Below are 23,061 nucleotides of genomic sequence, written 5' to 3'. Positions count from 1 at the left end.
TCAGTATTTTATATTTGAATTTTTTGTTTTCTGATGCCTTGAAATTTTATGTAACATATTTAATTGTTACATACTTATATGCTTGGATGTCTATTTAGGTGTAAACTGTGATACTAACTTAATAATGGATTATTTTTAACTCTGAAATGTATTATAATTATAATATTGAAGTTTAGTTAACTAAATTTTTGCTAAATTATAATTTGTTCATTATGATTTCTCTTCTTACCTTATTATTGCGTTGAATACATAACAGTAAAATAAGAAAATGAAGTTTTCAACATCTGCAATGTTTATTTGAAATATATTGTCTTGAATGTGTGTATATTTTAAAAATATATTTATTATTTTTACCGTGGCAAAACATTCCAAAGATGCGACAAATAATCCACCGATACATAAAGTAAAATCTTTGGAACCTCTTTGCAGCAGAAATAGTATCAGTTTCTGTATATGTAACGGAGCTGCATACCATTGAACGTCACATCTAAATCATCATCAATCATGTATATACGATATATACGGTGTATTTATACGCGACAATGACTTCTGCATTTAATAAAACAAGTTTTAATATGTAAGATATCAATTTGTATAAAACATATTTACACAGTAGCAAAGATGTCATTATTGTGATCCGTGACATCTTGTGCGAAATAATTGGCTACAAACATGTATATAATAAGCCCAGTTACATATACAGAGGGTAATATAAATTCCTCGAAGTCATCTCCGATTAACATAATCTGAAAAATCTAAAACATATGATCATAGTTGTAACGAAATTACATCTGTATTTCCTATGCTTTCTGAAAATTATTCATTACAATTCTATTTTTATTAATTTGCGAACGATAGCGATTGATTTATATAGTGATAAAAATTGTATATTTTATAAAATCAAAGATATCATGAAGAATAAGAGAATTATAGTATTTTGAAAATCTCTCGAAATAAGCCACAAGAATAATGCAATAAAAAAAATAGGGGATTCTGTTAAAAAAATTTCAAATGATTTTGCCCTGAGGGACGCTATCCAAGTTCAAACTAAATAAAATCAGTAAATAGATCGTTTTAAGTCCTATAATTTTTGTCTGAAACATTTTTCTATAGGACCACTATTTTCGGAAATAATTGGCCGTTTCCATAGTTTTAAATCATCCTAATCATATATATACATATATATATATATATATATATATATATATATATATATATATATATATATACAGGATGATTTAAAACTCTGGAAACGGCCAATTATTTCCGAAAATAGTGGTCCTATAGAAAAATGTTTCAGACATGATTGAAGTAAGATGTGTTTATCTTACTTTTAATTAAAAAAAAAATATATATATATATATATATATATATATATATATTTTTTAATTAAATGTAAGATAAACACATCTTACTTCAATCATTATAAACTGCGTTAAATATACAATTAACATACACTTAAAATATCAAATATATAAAGAAATAATATTCAATATAAATACATTTTACAATAAACAGTATATGTAAATTTAAAATTATTTTAATAAACAGATGTATAGTTTATAAATTATTGAGTAAATATAGATATTGCAGGAAATTTGCGTGCTTACAAAAAAATGAATCTATACATTTTTCTTAATATATTATTTTTAAATAATTAGATCAAATAATCATTTAATTATTATTTCTTATTTTAATATTTAATATATTTATGATCAATAAATCATCTGTGCATATAGTCTTACGTAAGATGCAAGATATTTTCCGTATACTTTTACGTGTGCAAGATAATTCGCGTAATAACATCAACTTTTTCATACTTTCAAATTTTTATTTTTATTAATTTATAATCTCGGAAAGTTGCCAAATCTCAGAACTGTCAAAGAACTATTGATGCAGTCTTCTATCAATTCATTGAAACTGCATCGCAATATATGTCTGCTAGAACACGTAGAGCGAAAATAAAGACACTTTCCTTATAATCGAGATCTAAATTATCAATTAATAATTCGATCGATTCAGTTGTTAATTTAGGTCCGATAATTTGAAATATTCTCAACTAGCCGACTCGCGCGCGCGCATATATAAATACACGAGATGCTTCGCTATTCCGGCACGAAATACCGAATTTCTTGATATTTTATATTGTTTGAGAACAGTAAAAACTTACTACGACTAACACACAACTTACTCGAAAGAGATTAAGACTTAAAGTGACCACTCCAAGCATTATGAAACAAAACATTATTGTCTCCACTGTGGACAACAAAAGACTGCATAATCTATCAAGATCAAGGAATATTTTATTAGACAGACATATACGCATACACATAAGCACACACACACACACACACACACACACACACACACACACACACACACACACACACACACACACACACACACACACACACACACACATGTATATAAAATATATGATAAAGATCGAATCAACGCTCGTGAGAGAGTACATCATAACAAACTGAACAAAGAAGTCCTTTACTATTTTGCAGTTTTTGCATTAATTATTGATATATTAATTAAAAAGAATTAGCTATAATGAGTACGCATTTTTCACGGCTAGATCATAGGATGTATGCGAATGGCGAATGTCCCACGGCAACGAAAAGATGAGAATCGGAATGCGTACAGCTAAACTTTCTATTGCCATTCAGTGCAAGCACACCTAAAGCACGCATCTCATGATTTAGCTTTAGCGCAAAATGCGCACTGTATTCTGACTCTTATCTTTCCATTGTCATGTGACACTGCCATGTTTAGAGCACACATTCCATGCAATGATGTCAGATTTCGGCCTTTCGGTAGCATGCAGTAGCATGGAGGGGGTAATAAAAGGAGATAAAACATGATTCTTTCTGGCTCTTTTCTCGGACATATGTATATACTACATATATATATATATATATATATATATATATATATATATATATATACATATATATATATGAGTATCGAATATACTAACTTCATAGCTTGACGATGCATATCTACAGCACTAATTATTTCTTCCAATATTAAATTCACTTTCTTCGCTTTAATATTTTGTAGCATATTGACGTGCACTGCGTGTTTAATGCGAAAACTATAATCAATACAGTCATCAGCTATATACCTGTTTTTTTTGTTTCTATCAAATTAGCATTTAATTTATTCAAAATAACAATAGAATTTTGTTAAAATTCAAAATTTTATATTCTATGTTTGTTTCTTACCTGGAAATTCTAAACATACCACAAATATATTGTAGACACGCAACATATATTGTTCCTATCGCTATCAACGCAATTGTTCCAATGCACATTGCCATACTTATATGTAATGAAATCAAATAAGAGTACTTTTCCTGATCGATGAAATATTCCATTTTAATCGGCAGGCGATTTGATAGAGATACATTCATAGGTAAAATAATATGAAAAATTCTCGGAGATAGAATAATGACACTAGTAAATGCAACACAAACGCCAAGTACTAAAAAGATTTATATAAAATTAATTTTTCTCGTATAAATTTTTTAAATTGATTTAGTTTTTTATATCAACATACATATGTAACATTAATATAATTAAATTTAACGTATAAATTTCTAATGCATTTATGATATTATTTTTCCATTTAAGTCACACAAGTAACAAAAGTTGCAATTTTGAAAATTTATTTCTGTTTTACTTTTTTTAGACATATTACATTTGGTATTAATCTTTATATATTTGCATGTCTGACAAGTGTTTTAAATTCTGATAACGTCTGATGAATTATTCACACATAAATATGCGACGAAATTATTATAATGCATCGAAAATAAAATTGTTTTCATTGAGACTTATATAACTCATGTTTCAAATAGAAAGTGTATGCGCAGAAAATTAAAAAATATTGCTTACTTGTCAATATAAACGTATAACGTTTTGCATTGCAACTATATTTTTTCATAATAGCGATTTCATTTTTATCCTTTAATCCGTTATATATATTCTGAAGTTGAATCAATAAATCCTTCATCTATCATGTACCAAAATTGTGGATATTGTTTTGATATGCGTATGTTTCATATGCGCGCGCGTATGTGAAATGAATGTATGTACATAATATTAAAGTATAATTATAATTTTATTAAAGTATAAGAGTATAATTTTTAATTTAAAAAAAAAAAAGAATTATCGCACAATCACACAAGCTATCAACTTGTGAACTATCATTTTTTATAAATTATCAATTCTATAAGCGATCAACTTACAGTTTCCATATTGAGGAAAAATAAATTGTATTTTATCGCGCAAATACTAAACATAAATACGGAAGACAAAACAGTAACGACGCCGTCCAGAGTACATTTTGTTGTAACAAATGTCATAAGCTGTAAAATATAATCTTATTACAAATCTACATTATAAAAATTTCCTCTTTTAAAGCGGTGAATGGATTATAAATACTGCATACATAGCTGCTTGTTTTTATACATTTGCATATAAATTGATTGAATCAAGATGTGATACACAATTATATTATATACTATTATAATATAGCATAGCTGATGTAAATATTTTGTAATTAAAATTATTTAATTAAAATATTTTCAAGTAATGTGCATGATATAGTAAAATATTATTACATGATAGTATAATAATTAAAATATATTGGAAAAATAAAATAAAATTTAATCTAAACATAAAAAGTATTACCACATATAATTACCTGACATATAATAGATTACCTGACATATAATAGATGTTATATGAACAATAGACAAGAAAATAAACTGAAATCGAGTTAGGTTCGATTGTTGTAAAGGCCACAAGCCAATAAGGAGTAACAGAATTCTGTTAAGTTTCAAATGCTGACTGTCGATCATCTCTTTACAAGGTTTGGAATACAAATAACAGCGGGCTGATTCGCTTATTTTCCCCTTTTTCCATTGATCAACCAAATATTTTGTTACCTTTTTCTTCAGTATAATTTTTCGTAGCAATTTCATACAATTTCGTGTAAGCCAGTACAAGCCAATACAACTATACAACGCGGTAAACATAAAATATTCATAGTTTCTCGCAATAATGCCACAAATTATGCGATCGAATTGATAGCGGGAAAATTGCAGCGGGTACTTATAATAAGAAAAAATGAAGAGAAAAAATATTTATATAGCAAATTTTTTACTGGGCGCAAGTCGCACATGCGTATTAGACGTTTCTTTTGTACAGCAAATTTACACATCTCATTCTATTGTCCGCACTCGTGACGTACACTTGGGCTTCCAGAATGTTATTCATTATCGAAAGCATGAGTTATTCAGTAAGAAGTTTATATCATTTAAAAGAGTTGACCTATGCATGCTATGTATTAAACCTCTAATTAACAAGTGATGTGATGATAGTTACCATTTAAGAAGCTAAAAGTAACATTTTCTTATTGAGGACAATATTATTTCCGAAATATTGATATTTTTTGAACTTTTATTACAAAACTTAAACTATAAAAAATGTAGACGATACTAAAATTGACAATGTAAAATTAACATTATTTATTTAAAATTAATATTACTTATTTGAAAGTAATGTGACAATGTATATTATAAACAGTAAAAATAAAAGTTGAGAATTATGTAAAATTATATGAGTTTGTATTAGTATTTTATATTTGATATTTCGAATATATCCTATTTTTTGTTGGTTTTAAAATCTATGTAATTTATTAAATTTTATATATATTTGATTCCCTTCGGAGATGTGTGTACATATGTGTCATGTCTAATAGGTATCTCTAAGGTATAATCTGGATTTAATTTAATAATGAATTGTTTTCAACTTTGAAATGTATTATAATATTGCAAGATTGGAGTTTATTTACTTAACTAAATTTTTACTAGATTATAATTTATTTGTTATTATTTCTCTGCTTACCTTACATTATTGCGTTGAATATATAACAGTAAAATAAGAGACTGAAGCTTTCACCAACTGTAATGTTTATTTATATTATGTTGTCTCGAATGCAGATTTTGATATATTCATTATGTATACCGTGGCGAAACACTCCAACGATCCGACAAATAATCCTCCAACGTTTATAGTAAAATCTTTGGCGCTTCTTTGCAGCAAAAATAGTATCACTTTCTGTATGTATAACGGAGCTACATTCCATTGAACATTATACCTACACAATCATATATAGATAATATATATAAATTATATATATATATATATATATATATATATATATGTATGTATGTATGTATTTTTATGGGACACATTGTCCTCCGTCAATAAAAATAGTTTTTATCATGTGAAAATTCATATTGTATAAAATATTTGTATAAAACAATGTGTCTTACACAGTAGCAAAGATATCACTATTATGATCCGTTAAATTCTGCGCAATATAATTAGCTATAAACATATATAGGATAATGGTAGTTGTAGATAGAAAGGGAATCATATACTCCTTAACATCATTTTCGGATGACATAATCTGAAAAATCTAAAACACAAGATCGCAATTGTAACGAAATTACATCTGCACTTCTCTCACATTCTCTAAATATTATTTACAATTAATTTATTCTTATTAATTGGCGAATGGTTATGATTAATTTATATACAGATAAAAATATTATATTTTAAATTATAAAAAATATCTGTAAAGAAAAAGATAAAAAAGAAAGGGAAAGAGGGAAAACGAAAAATACATTCTTTCTTAATATATACAATACATTATATATATATATATAATTTAATTAATATATCTAATAATTTATTCAATTTACTTAAATTTTTTTTAGATTTTTTACTATTTAAAAATTAAATTTTTAAATTACAAATAGAAAAAGATAAAAATGGTTGCAAATATATGCGTTCGTCGTAAGAAATGTCTGTATATCATTATACAAATAAAAAATACTGTTACAAAATAATCCACAAAATACTCCTATGAAAGTATTATTTCAATTTTAAAAAATTGTCATATTATAAACAAATTATTGTGTAAAATAGTTTATTTCAATTTCTTATGAAAAAAATGATATAAGAAAATTGCATTAATTAAAAATAAAAACTTATGTTGATTTATTTTTTTTTTTAAGAAAAACATTTTAATCAAAAATTTATGAAAATAATTCTTTCAATTTGTAGAAAAATAGCAATATTAAAACTTAAATATTTATCAAAAAATTAAATATTGAAAATTAAACAATATAAGAAAATAAAAATTTCAAGAAGCACTTGACGCTGATTTAGTTGACTAGTATGAAATTAACGCTAAGTTTTCTTTAAATAAACATATATATATCTTTCTTATTAAATATAAAATAAATAGCACACATCTTACTTCAATCATTATAATTATAAATTGCATTAAATATGCATTTAATAGATTATATATTTATAATATCAAATACATAAAGAAATATGTAATATGAATACATTTTACACACACAATAAGCAGATGTGTGCGTAATTTTAAATTTACGCTTTAAAATTACGCACACATAATCTGTGCTATAATAACAAAATTTTGAATTTTGTTATTATATGTGTGTAGAGTTTAAGATTATTAAGATTTGATATAAATATTACAGAAAGTTTGCGTGTTGGAAAAATGAAAAATTGAACGTATACACTTTTCTTAGTATAGTATTTTTAAACAGTTAGATCAGATAAACAGTTATTATTTTTTATCTCAATATATTTATTACCAATAAATCTCCTCTATGCACATAATCTTACATGAACAAGATAACTCATGCGATTTTCAGGCAAAATAATTTGCGTAATACATGTTTTACGAAGTAATTTGATCCGCTGAGAAACATCAAGAGAATTGTAAAATTTATGGAATATATTATAAGAATATTAAGGAACATATTATTTATTTAAAGGCTAGTTTATTTAGTCCACACTTCTCTATTCTGTCTATAGTCTTCGCTGCTACACCTTTCAAATATTTAATCAAATTTATTCGATGTTATCCCATAAATAAATTTTATTTCTGCATTCTTGTTGGGCTAGTCTCAAACCATATTCCATAAATGTGTTTTACCTACATTTCGTGCTGTTTTTTAATGGGCCAAATATAGTATAAAGCATATATATGATGATTTATTTATAATAAATAAATCATCATATATACGACTTAGATGTGGTGTGTAAAACATAATGTAAAATAATTAGCTAATTGAATTATAGAGATATAATATTCACAGAAGTAAAATGTAGTGTACATTCTTTGAATATTTTCCTTTTTTTTATAAATGAGATTTTTTGCTTGATTTTATTTATAACATGAACTTATGATTTAAGAATATTTATTAGCTATGCTTATTTAATAAAAAAGAATAAGATTACCATTTCTATTATATGTTTTCTGTACGTTCATATACGCGTGTTATGAGATGACAGTGCGTCTCTTAAAGGGAAACTTTCACATATTGAGATTTTACATCATAATATATTTGCTTATAAAACATAGAATATAAAGGTTTTATTATAATTGAGACCCGAGGTATCAATTAAGAATTCAATTCAGCTTATTGAAGTCCGATAAGTTTAAGTACTCTCTAGCCGACTCGCGTACATAAATACACGAGATATCTCATTATTCCAGTGCGAGACATCGTGTCTCTTGATATTATATATTGTTTAAAAATTAATCGATATAAGAAAATAATACGAGACTTACTCGAAAAAGATTAAGACTCAAAGAGACCACTCCTAGCATTATTAAACAAAATAACATTGTCTCAATTTCCGATGCCAAAAGCCAGGATAATCTATGAAAATCAAAGAATAATGTGTGTATGTACATATATATATATATATATATATATATATATATATATATATATATAGGTATAAATATCATAAAGAATAAATTACTAACTTCATAGCTTGCCGATGCATATCTATGGCACTAATTAACCCTTTTAATGTTAAATTGTCCTTCTTCCATTTAATATTTCTTAGAGTATTGATATGCATTGCGCGTTTAACACGATAACTGTAATTAATACATTTAACAAGATGTGTATTTTTTCCTTCATAAAATAAGCATTAGATTTATCCAAGATAACAATAGGATTTTGTATAAAACTTGAAGAAAGTTCGCCCATTTTGTATTTTCCCCCTCCGCCTCAGTCAATATTTATATTAATAACTTTACAGATAATAATGTATTAATTAATTACAAATAGCATTAAAGAAAAAATAGTTTTAGATAGTATTAAGGAAAAAATAATTGTAGATAGTATTAAGGAATAAATAGTTTTAGATCTTCAAAATGCTGCCGGAACAAGTTTTGACTTCCTAAAAATATCAGTTTATTCGTTCGATGACTCATCAGAACTGTCCAAAATGACAAATATGCCACTGCTATGTTCAGAAAGTATCTGCGCATCATCAGGAAAGTTTTTAATATATTTAGTTGCCCCATAGTGGCTGAAACTCCAACTGGTACATCCGTCGCTTGTTCTTCCCCCCTCCCCCCCAGGATGAACTCAGAGACATCGTTGTCACTAATTCCAATTCTTTTTGCCATGATGACATAATGAATTATTAAACCAAGAACTTAATCAAGCAAATGAATCAACAAATATATCGAAAAAATATTCAACATTTGTTTGAAATATCTTAAGAGAGATAAAAACAAATACACATAAGAATTTAGAAAATTATATTCAATTATAAAATAAAAAGTTACTAGTTAATTGAAAGCATAGAAGTCAAGAAGTTTAATTACAAAATGCACATCAACAAGTATAAATATTAAACGTAAATAACAAAATGAAAACATCTTATGTAACAATATTGATAAAGTCCTAATATTGACCAGCGGAGGTTTAAGTCATTGACACCTATAAATTTTCAATTCTTTCATGATATCTTATAGTTTGACAGAAATTTCATCACTAATCGTCCCGATGGGCCTAAAACCTAAATATAATAATGAATGAACTTCTTTCATATTTTTTCTATGTTTGTTTCTTACCTAGAAATTCTAAACATACCACAAGTATGTTGAAAATATCCAATAAGCATTGTTCCTATTGCCATCATAGCAGTTGCTCCGATCAATATCGCCATGATGATATGTAACAGAATTAAATAGAAATATTTTTCTTGATCGATAAAATATTCTATCGTAATCGGTAAGCGATGTGATCGAGTTACGTTTATGGGTAATATCATATAGAAATTACTCGGTCGAATAAAACCGACGATAACAGCAAATATGCTAGAAATAATAAATACTAAAACAATTCAAATATGGATTCGTCATATTATGTTTCCTCGCAAAATATTTTCAAATTGATTTAGGTGTTATTTTACATATACGCATGACATTTATATAATCCAATTTAATGTGTATGTTTCAGATGCAATTAACAAATTATATATTAATAAATTATATATATATATATATATATATATATATATATATATATACAGAGTGTTTTATTTTAAGTAATGCAGCTGAATGTCTCTTAAAGTAAAAGAGATTGGAAAAAATGTTTCAAACAAAAGCTATTTGATTCGAAGGGGACATAAGATGATACCATTGATTTGACCTTGGATAATTGTTTGAAGGTCACATAATTGTTTCTAAGAAAAAATATGTAATTAACAATTACATATTCTTTCGTAAAAACAACTATATTTCTTTTACACCAATTGATTCCTCTCATTATTTTGTACATAAAAGTATTAAAGTAAAATAATCAAAAAATGAATATTTTACTAGATATTTTATAGTAAAATTTATATGTAAAATTTTATATGTAAAATTAAGAAATTATTTCAAGCCTCATAACTCAATGATAAAATACTTTATAATAAAGTTTTGGAAAGCTCTCGAGATAAGCTATAATAATAAGTAATACAAAATAGGGGGTTCCGTTAAAAAAATTAATAGGTGATCTTTAAGTGACCTTCAAACAATAATCCAAAGTCAAACCAATGGCATCATCTTATGTCCCCCTTCGAGTCAAACAACTTATGTCTGAAACATTTTTGGCAATCTTTTTTACTTTAAGAGATATTCAGCTGAATCACTTAAATTGAAACACTCTGTGTGTGTGTGTGTGTGTGTGTGTGTGTGTGTGTGTGTGTGTGTGTGTGTGTGTGTGTGTAATCATATATATAATAATAACTATCGTAACTTTAAAATTTTTCTTTTCCTATTGTACTCTTTTCCTATTTTTGATCATAATAAATTTGATATTAATCTTTATATATACATATGTAACAAATCTTTCCATAAACTCATCTAACGCATAAATATGTTAAGAAATTGTTATAATCCATCGCTTAAATTGAGACTTCTATAATGAACTTCTATAACTTATATGTCAAATAAAAATTTATGTGCAGTTGAAAATTACAAATTAAAAAATATTCTCTTACTTGTCAGTACAATCGTGTAACGTTCAGCATTGCAACTATATTTTTTCATAATAGTGATTTCGTTTTCATCTTTTAATCCGTTACATATATTCTGAAGTTGCATGAATAAATCCTTCATCTGTTATTTCAGCATAGGTGTGTATATTGTTTTCGTATGTATATGTGCGCACGCGTATGTATATATTCGTAATATAAAAAATTAATAGAAAAATATTTTTTGTAACCTTTATTCGACAAGAATGGTTTTCTTGTCACGCGATTAAACTATGAACTTGTGAACTATATATTAGTTTTTATAAATTATCAATTTTATAATTTATCAACTTACAGCTCCTATGTTAAAATGAAATAAGTTGTATTTTATTGCGTATGTGCTAGTGAAACATGTGGAAGACAAAACTTTAGTGATGAGGTCCGGAGTACATCTTAATGTAACAAATGCCATAAGCTGTAAAAAATAATCATATTACAAATTTATATTAAAAAATTACTCCTTTAAAGTTATGAATAAATTATAAATACTATATCTCTAGATGCCTTTTTCTATATTTGAATATAAAATGATTAAATTAAGATGTCATAATTATATTATACACTATTATAATACAGTTCGTGCAATAATTTCATTACAGACTAAATTAAAGACAGTTTCAAATCGTATGCTGTTTATAAAAGATTATTTTACGATGATTTATCGTATCAACAGATATTTGTGAAATAATGCTTTACCTTAAACATAATATTCGAAGTTAAAATAGTAGACAAGAAAATAAATTGAAGTCTAGTTAAATTCGATTGTTGTAAAGGCCACAAGCCAATAATGAGTAACAGAACTCTATTCAGTTTAAAATGTTGAGTCTCGAGATTGATCATCTCTTTACGATATTCGGAATACAAATAACTGCGAGACATCGACAGGCTGATTCGCTTATTCCCTCTTTTTTCCATTAATTGACCAGTAATCTTATTATTTTTTTATGTAAATTTTAGTATATATTTCATATAATTTTGTATAATACAAGGCAACACAATTATACGACCCGGAAAAGGCAGAATATTTATAGTTTATCGCAATAAAGTCCTTAATTATGTGATCGATTTGATAGAGGAGCAATTTCTCCAAACATTTACTATAAGAAAATAAGAGAAAATATTTATCTAGCGAATTACTTGCGCACAAGTCGCACATGCGTATTAGACACTTCTTTTGTACAGCAAATTTACACGTCTCATTCTATTTTCCGCACTCGTGACGTACACTTGGTCTTCCAGAATATTATTCACTATCCAAGGCATGAGCTTTTCATGTAAGAAGCTTATATCATTTAAAAGAGTCGGATCTATGCATACTATGTATTAAACTTCTGATTAGCAATTGATGACATGACAGTTACCATTTGAAAAGCTAAATATTGACATTTGCTGTTATCAACAGTTGTTTTATATGTTTATATAAATTTTTATGACTTACATAACTTTCATCAAATGAATGCATAAAGTACGGACGCTAACAGTAAGAATAAAGGTAAGTTTGAAATAGGATATGTAAAAATATTTGACATGTTTCATTATACATGTCATGTATAAGAAAAATCTAAATGGTTATATAGACAACATAATGTTAATAAACCTGTTATTGGATATATAGCATGTATAATTGATAATATTTTTATGTGTCATTTAAAATTTTTTTATAACTTTACATAGGATATTTAAATTATCATTATATTTAAAAATAACTTTACATAAAATATTTAAATTATCGTTATATTAAAAGATAACATTTTCTTATTAAAGACAATATTATTTCCGAAATCGTGATATTTTTTGCACTTTTATTACCAAAACTAAACTAGAAAAAATGTAGACGATACTAAAATTAACAATGTAAAATTAACATTATTTATTTAAAATTAATATTACTTATTTGAAAGTAATGTGACAATGTATATTATAAACAGTAAAAATAAAAGTTGAGAATTATGTAAAATTATATGAGTTTGTACCAGTATTTTATATTTGATATTTCGAATATATCCTATTTTTTGTTGGTTTTAAAATCTATGTAATTTATTAAATTTTATATATATTTGATTCCCTTCGGAGATGTGTGTACATATGTGTCATGTCTAATAGGTATCTCTAAGGTATAATCTGGATTTAATTTAATAATGAATTGTTTTCAACTTTGAAATGTATTATAATATTGCAATATTGGAGTTTATTTACTTAACTAAATTTTTACTAGATTATAATTTATTTATTATTATTTCTCTGCTTACCTTACATTATTGCGCTGAATATATAACAGTAAAATAAGAGACTGAAGCTTTCACCAACTGTAATGTTTATTTATATTATGTTGTCTCGAATGTAGATTTTGATATATTCATTATATATACCGTGGCGAAACACTCCAACGATCCGACAAATAATCCTCCAACGCTTATACTAAAATCTTTGGTGCCTTTTTGCAGCAAAAATAGTATCACTTTCTGTATGTGTAACGGTGCTACATTCCACTGAACGTTATACCTACACAATCGTATACAGATAATATATATAAATAATATATATGTGTATTTCTATGAGACACATTATCTTCCGTCAATAAAAACAGTCTTTAACATGAGAATTCATACTGTATAAAACAATGTGTCTTACACAGTAGCAAAGATGTCATTATTGTGATCCGTTAGATCCTGCGCAACAAAATTAGCTACAAACATATATAGGATAACGGTAATTGTAGATAGAAAGGGAAACATATACTCCTTGACATCATTTTCGGATGACATAATCTGCAAAATCTAAAACACAAGATCGCAATTGTAACGAAATTACATCTGCACTTCTCTCACATTCTCTAAATATTATTTACAATTAATTTATTCTTATTAATTGGCGAATGGTTATGATTAATTTATATACAGATAAAAAAATTATATTTTGAATTATAAAAAATCTGTAAGAAAAAAGATAAGAAAGAAAGGAAAAGAGGGAAAACGAAAAAATACATTCTTTCTTAATAGACAGTACATGATATGTATATATATATATATATATATATATATATATATATATATATATAAGATTCAATTTTAGGCATTGCTATTCACCTACTAAACAGGTCGTTCAATTTGAACACAAGTATTATTGCAAAAATATCCTCAGAAATTATATATACTTCCACTTTTTCAAGAAAATTTTAACCTTTATTTACTTACTTGCCTACCGAGAACGTTAATCGAATAAGATATTTCTATTATATGTTTTCTGTACATTCATATACGCGCCGCATGACATGACAGTGCGTCTCTTAAAGGCAAATTTTCACATATTGAGATTTTACATAATATATTTGCTTATAAAACATAGAAAATAAAGATTTTATTATAATTGAGACCCGCGATATCAATTAAGAATTTAATTCCGCTGTTATTGAAGTCCGATAAACTTAAGTACTCTCAGTTAGTCGACTCGCGTATATAAATACCCGAGGGATCTCGTTATTCCAGCGCGAGATATTGTGTCTCTTGGTATTTTATATTGTTTAAAAATTAATTGATATAAGAACATAACGAGACTTACTCGAAAAAGGTTAAGACTCAAAGAGACCACTCCCAACATTATTAAACAAAATAACATTGTCTCAATTTTCGATGCCAAAAGTCTGGATAATCTATGAAAACCAAAAAATAATGTGTATATGTACATGTAGATGTACATATATGTATGAATATCATAAGGAATAAATTACTAACTTCATAGCTTGCCGATGTATATCTACGGCACTAATTATTCCTTTTAATATTAAATTCTCCTTCTTCCATTTAATATTTCCTAGCGTATTGATATGCATTGCACGTTTAATACGATAACTGTAATTAATATATTTGACAAGATATATATCTTTTCTTTCATGAAATAAGCATTCGATTTATCCAAGATAATAATAGGATTTTGTTTAAAATTTGAAGGAAGTTCGCCCATTTTGCATTTTTTCCCCTCCGCCTGAGTCATCATTTATATTTAATTTTAATATAATTTAGATAATAATGTATTAATTAATTATAGATAGTATTAAGGAAAAATAGTTTTAGCTCTTCAAACCGCCGTCGGAAGAATTTCTGACTTCCTAAAGATATCAGTTTATTCATTCGATGACTCATCATCAGAGCTGTCCAAAATAACAAGTATGTCACCGCTATGTTCAGAAAGTATCTGCACATCATCAGAAATTTTTTAATATATTTAGTTGCTCCGTGCTAGTGGAATGTGGAACTCCCCAACTGTATATCCGTCGCTTGGATGTCCCCCCCACCCCAGAACGGACTCCAGAGACATCATTGTCATCACTAATTCCGATTCTTTTTGCCATGATAACATAATGACTTATTAAACCAAGAACTTAGACAAGCAAATTCATCAACAAATATATCGAAAATATATTCAATTTGTTTCACATGTTATTCACATTTGTTTGAAATATCTTAGGAGAGATAAAAACAAATACACATAAGAATTTAGGAAATTATATTCAATTATAAAATAAAAAATTACTAGTTAATTGAAAGTATAAAAACATTAACAAGTATAAATAATAAACGTAAATAAAATGAAAACGTTGCAACAACATTAATAACGTCTTAATATTGCTTGTCGGAGGCTTAAGCCATTGACACCTATAAATTTTCAATTCTTTCATGATATATTATAATTTGTAGATTTCATCACTGATGGGCCTGATGGGCCTAAAACCTTAATATAATAATGAATGAACTTCTTTCATATTTATTTCTATGTTTGTTTCTTACCTAGAAATTCTAAACATACCACAGGTATGTTGGAAATATGCAATAAGCATTGTTCCTATTGCTATCATAGCAGTTGCCCCGATTAATATCGCCATGATGATATGTAACAGAATTAAATAGAAATATTTTTCTTGATTGATGAAGTATTCTATCGTAACCGGCAAGTGACGTGATCGAGTTACATTCGTGGGTAATGTCATATAGAAAATACTCGATCCAATAAAACCGATGATAACAGTAAACACGCTACAAACCGTAAGTACTAAAACAATTCAAATATGGAATCGTCATATTGACTTTCCTCGCAAAATATTTTCAAATTGATTTAGGTATTATTTCACATATATGCATGACATTTATATACTCCAATTTAATGTATATGTTTCTAAAATGCAATCATATATATATATATAATAATTACTATCGTAACCTTAAAATTTCTTTCTTCCTATTGTATTTTATGATTATATTAAATTTTTTATATTAATCTTTACAAATGTTTTAATAAATTCATTTTTATTATGCATAAATATATTGAGAAATTGTTCTAATCATTTGCTTATGTTGAGACTTCTATAACTTATATATCATATAAAAATTTATGTGCAATTGAAAATTACAAATTAAAAAATATTATCTTACTTGTCAGTACAATCGTGTAACATTCTGCATTGCAACTATATTTTTTCATAATAGTGATTTCGTTTTCATCCTTTAATCCGTTACACATATTCTGAAGTTGTATCAATAAATCCTTCATCTGTCATTTCAGCAAAGTTGTGTATATTGTTGTATGTGTGTATGTATATGTGCGCACGCACATGTATATATTCATAATGTAAAAGACTAATATAAAAATATTTTTCGTAAACTTTATTCGACAAGAATGTTTTTCTTGTCACGCGATTAAACTATAAACTTGTGAACTATATATATATTAGTTCTAAATTATCAAGTCTATAAACTATCAACTTACAGTTCTTATGTTAAAATGAAATAAATTGTATTTTATTGCATACATGCTAGAAAAACATGTGGAAGACAAAACATTAGCGATGAGGTCCGGAGTACATCTGAATGTAACAAATGCCATAAGCTGTAAAAAATAATCATATTACAAATATATATTAAAAAATTACTCCTTTAAAGTTGTGAATAAATTATAAATACTATGTCTCTAGATGCTTTTTTGTATGCTTGAATATAAAATGATTAAATTAAGATGTCATAATTATATTATACACCATTGTGTAATACAGTTCGTGTAATAATTTCATTATAGTTTAAACTAAAGACAGTTTTAAATCGTGTGCTGCTTATAAAAGATTATTTTATGATGGTTTATCATATCAAAATATATTTGGGAAATAATGCTTTACCTGAAACGTAATATTCGATGTCAAAATAGTAGACAAGAAAATAAATTGAAGTTTAGTTAATTTCGATTGTTGTAAAGGCCACAAGCCAATAATGAGTAACAGAACTCTATTCAGTTTAAAATGTTGAGTCTCGAGATTGATCATTTCTTTACGATATTCGGAATACAAATAGCTGCGAGACATCGGCTGATTTGCTTGCTCCCCTCCTTTTTTCATTGATTGACCAGTAATCTTATTATTTTTTTTTTATGTAAATTTTGGTATATAGTTTATATAATTTTGTGTAATACAAGCCAACACAATTATACGACCCGGAAAAAGTAGAATATTCATAGTTTATCGTAATAAAGTCCATCATTATGTGATCGATTTGATAGCAGAAAAATTGTAGCGGGTATTTGCCATAAAAGAAGATGTGAAAATATTTATCTAGCGAATTACTTGCGCACAAGTCGCACATGCGTATTAGACATTTCTTTTGTACAGCAAATTTACACGTCTCATTCCATTGCCCGCACTCGTGATGTACACTTGGTCTTCCAGACGAATATCGTTCGTTATTGAGAGCATGAGATCTTTCCAGTAAGAAGCTTATACCATTAAAAAAAATCGATCTGTGCATGTTACATGTTAAAACTTCTAATTCTTAGCAATTAACATAATGAAAGATACCATTTGAAAAGCTAAATATTGACAGGTTACAATTTCTAACTGTGATTTATACATATATGTATATATATATATATATATATATATATATATATATATGTATATACGTTTATATACATCTGTGTTACTTCACTTTGACCAAATAAATTCTTAAACTTAAAGATACACAGGCGCTAACAATAAGAATGAATTAGACACTTCTAAATAATGTTTGACATTTCTCGTTATATAAATCGTATATACTAAAGTAAGAAAAGAAAACAATGTAATATTAGTCAAATGTTAGTCTGTTATTTTATATAATAGCGTATATAACTAATTTTATACCTTTTAAGAATAATCACCTTTTTAACTTTACATACATAACTCTACATATATTTTACATTCCAATTATCAACCTATATCGAAAGTATGATTCTTATTAAAGATAACATTATTTTTCAAATTTTAATTTTTCTTTTGCACATTGAGCATATTCAAAAGTAATGTAATAATTCGTATATTAATAATGGAAATAATAATAGTAATATAAATACTGAAAATAATAGTTGAAAATTATATAAATATCAATAAATTTATATTAATATTTTATATTTGAAACCGAATACTATTTTTTAATGCATTGAAAATCTATGTAATATTTTTAATTAAATATATTTATATCTTTAGAAATTTTCTCTAAATATATACTTATATTGTTGGAAAACTTATGTCTATTTAGATATCAACTAAATGGGATTAATAAATTATTTTTAATTTTTAAATGTAATAGCATCATAATATTGAGACTTGGTTAACTAAACTTTTGCTAGATTATAATTTATTCATTATTATTTCGTTCTTCATATTTTCTTATTGCGTTGAATACATAACAGTAAAATAAGAGACCGATGCTCTCACCATCTGTAATATTATTTTTAATATGTTACCTAGAATTTATTTATATGATAATTTATGTATGATAATCTATTTATAATCATTACCGTGGCGAAACACTCCAATGATCCGACAAATAGTCCACCGACATTTATAGTAAAATCTTTGGAGCCTCTTTGCAACAGAAATAGTATCACTTTCTGTATATGTAACGGAGCGGCATTCCACTGAACATTATATCTACGCAATAATGTATAGATAATATATACGTATATTTTTACACGGCAACATTAATTTTTGAATTTAATAAAACAATTCCTTATATGCGAGAATTCAAATAACTTCTCTAAAATAATGTTTCTTACACGGTAGTAAAGATATCATTATTATGATCCGTTAAATCCTGCGCAAGATAATTAGCTATAAACATGTATAGGATATTAGTAGTTACAACTGCAAAGGGAAATATAATCTCCTTGATATCATCTTTGGATGATGCAATCTGAAAAATCTAAAATACAAGGTTACCATTGTAACGAATTCACATCTGTATTTCTTACGTTCTCTAAATATTACTCACGAGTCTGTTCTTATTAATTGGCATAGTTAAAATGGATTTGTATAGAGATAAAAATAATATATATTTTGCAAAATCAAAGATATCAATAAGGAGAAGAGAGAAAAAGAAAGGAAAAGACAAAAAAGAATGGGAATGAATTGGTCGATCTTTTTTAATTAATTTCTCATTAATTATGTGAAGATCGATAATGGATTTTCTACTCAATTTAACCAGCTCTACCTGCACACTTTGGGTGTGTCAAAAGTAAAAAGTTATCAGACACGCTGTATAATGTAACTCAAAAACTCAATTGTAAGTCAAAAATAGGTTTAGGTTGCATTATATCTTCCGGAAGTGGAGCTCCTCTGTAAGGGGGGTGGAATCCACTGCGTTCACGCATGTATTTTGCGAAGTTTCCTCTACATTTAACCTGGCCTTCGCTTCGTCTTGCAAAATACATGCGTGAACACAGTAGGTTCCGCATTCCTCCTCCTACGAAAGGACTCCACTTTCAGAATAAATCTAACATAAATCTATTTAGGATTTAAAATCGAAATTATTATTCACCCATTAAGTAGGTCATTAAAATTAATCACACAAATATCATTACGAATATATCCTTAGGAATTATACATACATCAACTTTTTCAAACTTTCAAATTTTTATCTTCATTTACTTGTCTAATATCAAAGCTGTCAAATCTCAGATCTGTTGAATTTCAAAACCGTTAACGCAATGCATATATATATATATATGTGTTAATATGTGTTGCACGATGACGAGGGAGAGAGCGATGACGTCTTTTAAAAAAAAAATTTCACTTTAAGATTTTGTATTATAAGATATCTATTTATAAAATAGAGCGAAAACAGAAACACATTCCATTTATAACTGCGACTTCAGTTATTATTAATTAAGAATCTATTTGGAATTCGATGCAATTCAGTCGTTATTAAGATCCGATCTCATGTACTCTTAATTACCTTATTCGTGTTGTACATACATAGATACACAAGGTACATAATAGCGTCTCGCTATTCCGTGTGATGTTACTGTGTGATATTAAGTATTGTTTGCAAATAGTGAGTGTAAAGATAATACGAGACTTACTCGAAAGAGATTAAGACTCAAAGAGACCACTGCGATCAGTATTAAACAAATCAACATTACTTCAAAGTTCGATTCCAAAAGTCTGCATAAACTATTGAGACCAAAGAATATTATTAGACACACACACACACATACACACACACACACACACACACACACACACACACACACACATATATATATATATATGTATATGTATATCATGGAATAGAAATACTAACGTCAAAGTTTGCCGATGAATATCTACAGCACTAATTATTCCTTTCAATATTAAGTTCCCCTTCTTCTGTTTAATATTTTCTAGTAAATTGATGTGCACTGCGCGTTTAATACGATAACTGTAATTAAAATATTAATCATTATTTTCTTTTGCCTTCAAATAAACACTGATATGTTCAATATAATAATAGAATGCTGTTTAAAATTCGAAACATTTTATTTTTATTTTCTATATTTGTCTTTTACCTGCAAATTCTAAACATACCACAAGTATGTTGAAAATATACAATAATCATTGATCCTATTGCTACCATTGCCGTTGCCGCGATGCATAACGCCACGCTGATATGTAACAAAATCAAATAGAAATACTTTTCCTGATCGATGAAGTATTCCACCGTAATTGGTAGGCGATGTGATTGAGTTATGTTTATCGGATATATAATATAGAATATACGCAACCAAAATACAGCAACAAAAGTAAATATGAAGCAAATGGCAAATACTAAAAGAATTCAAATATCGTCATATCAATATGCTTATAAAAGCTTCTAATTTGCTTTAAATGTACATCATATATATATATATATATATATATATATATATATATATATATAATATTTACATAATTAAATTTTTAGATAAAATTGTCTTAATTAAATATAATTTTATTGTATTTTTAACATAAATTTCTAATACATTTATAATCGTTTTGAATCTCATAATAAATATTATAATTTTACAATTAATTGTAATTTTACAATTTCTTTTCCGATTTGATATTTTTAGTCGCATGTGGTACTTTATATATTTGTATAGTGAGAAATAATTTAATATGCTCATATGAATTACATACACACCACACACACACACACACACACACACACACACACACACACACACACACACACACACACACACACACACATATATATATATACAAAAAGTAAATAACAAGTAAATAATATAATTTCGGAATCAATATTTTTCCATTGACAATCTTATAACTCATGTGTCTAATAATGTAGGCAAGTGTAAAAATTTAAAAATATTATCTTACTTGTAAATGCAGTTGTGTAACGTTTTCCATTGCAACTATATTTTTTTATAATAGCGATTTCGTTTTTATCTTTCAATCCGTCATATAAATTCTGAAGTTGTACCAATAAATCCTTCACCTGTCATTTTAGTAATTTTGTATGTATTGTATTGGCGTGTACATCCATAATATATATTGACAATTATTATTTGTGATTTTTTTACTCGACAAAATTTTTTTTCTGTTACGCGTTCAAGCTATCAACTTTTAACTATCACTATTTCAATTATGACTTTTTAATTTATCCATTATAAGCTATCAACTTACATTTTCCAGGTTGAAACAAAATGTAATACATTTTACCGCGGCAATACTAAACACACATGTTGAAGATAAAACATTAGTGATGAGATTCGGAGTACATCTTAATGTAATAAATGACATAAGCTGAAAGAAATAATTTTATTATAAATTTACATTATATAAGAAATTGCTCTTTTAAAGCGACGTACGGATTATAAATCTTATATAACTAGATGCTTATTTAAACATTTGTACATGAAATGATTGAATTAAAATGTGATGCATAATTACGATTGTATACTATTATAATATAGCTAATATAAATATTTTTTATAATTTTATTAAGATATTTTGAAATCGCGTACACAATATAGTAACAAGTTATTATGTTATGACTATTAAAATATAGTAGAAATAATAAAATATAGTATAAACATAAAAAGTATTATCTTACCTGAAATATAATAATTGTCATCAGAACACTAAAAAAGATAATAAACTGAAATCGAGTTAGATTTGATTGTTGTAAAGGCCACAAGCCAATAGTGAGTAATAGAATTCTATTGAGTTTAAAATGCTGAGTCTCAAGATCGATCATCTCTTTACGGGATTCGGAGCACGAATAAAAGCGAGAAAATCAGCGAGTCGATTCGCTTATCTTCTCTTTTTTCCATT

At 26.6% G+C, this 23,061-nt stretch overlaps 5 protein-coding genes across 12 annotated transcripts in view; 1 reads left to right on the top strand and 4 right to left on the bottom strand.

Annotated features, from left to right (window-relative positions):
- Positions 1–23,061, top strand: part of Slob (Slowpoke binding protein) — a 357,719-nt gene that overhangs the window by 257,267 nt on the left and 77,391 nt on the right. The window lies entirely within an intron of this gene.
- On the bottom strand, positions 234–4,873 carry LOC145976140 (uncharacterized). Its single transcript, XM_083107114.1, has 9 exons — positions 4,736–4,873; positions 4,259–4,378; positions 3,906–4,023; positions 3,234–3,492; positions 2,987–3,103; positions 2,192–2,282; positions 610–755; positions 355–487; positions 234–284 (listed from the first exon to the last, which is right to left on the bottom strand). The coding sequence occupies exons 1-9, from the start codon at positions 4,871–4,873 to the stop codon at positions 234–236; spliced, it is 1,173 nt and encodes a 390-aa protein (XP_082963240.1).
- Positions 5,928–12,326, bottom strand: LOC145976123 (uncharacterized). Its single transcript, XM_083107097.1, has 9 exons — positions 12,144–12,326; positions 11,743–11,862; positions 11,415–11,532; positions 10,000–10,261; positions 8,896–9,012; positions 8,695–8,785; positions 6,353–6,498; positions 6,042–6,174; positions 5,928–5,978 (listed from the first exon to the last, which is right to left on the bottom strand). The coding sequence occupies exons 1-9, from the start codon at positions 12,324–12,326 to the stop codon at positions 5,928–5,930; spliced, it is 1,221 nt and encodes a 406-aa protein (XP_082963223.1).
- LOC145976124 (uncharacterized) lies at positions 13,703–17,793 on the bottom strand. Its single transcript, XM_083107098.1, has 9 exons — positions 17,611–17,793; positions 17,208–17,327; positions 16,874–16,991; positions 16,232–16,493; positions 15,179–15,295; positions 15,006–15,096; positions 14,079–14,224; positions 13,817–13,949; positions 13,703–13,753 (listed from the first exon to the last, which is right to left on the bottom strand). The coding sequence occupies exons 1-9, from the start codon at positions 17,791–17,793 to the stop codon at positions 13,703–13,705; spliced, it is 1,221 nt and encodes a 406-aa protein (XP_082963224.1).
- Positions 19,083–22,984, bottom strand: LOC145976126 (uncharacterized). Its single transcript, XM_083107100.1, has 9 exons — positions 22,841–22,984; positions 22,411–22,530; positions 22,105–22,222; positions 21,291–21,549; positions 21,047–21,163; positions 20,826–20,916; positions 19,521–19,666; positions 19,263–19,395; positions 19,083–19,182 (listed from the first exon to the last, which is right to left on the bottom strand). Exons 1-9 carry the CDS (start codon positions 22,982–22,984, stop codon positions 19,132–19,134), a joined length of 1,179 nt encoding a protein of 392 aa, XP_082963226.1. The 3' UTR covers positions 19,083–19,131.

The sequence above is a fragment of the Camponotus vicinus genome, unplaced genomic scaffold, assembly GCF_025532165.1.
Source record: "Camponotus vicinus isolate PSW18456_S1 unplaced genomic scaffold, iyCamVici1.0 SCAF_8, whole genome shotgun sequence".
Taxonomy (NCBI): Eukaryota; Metazoa; Arthropoda; class Insecta; order Hymenoptera; family Formicidae; genus Camponotus; species Camponotus vicinus.
Note: the sequence above shows the minus strand (reverse complement) of the source record. Positions and strands in the feature narration are given on the sequence as shown.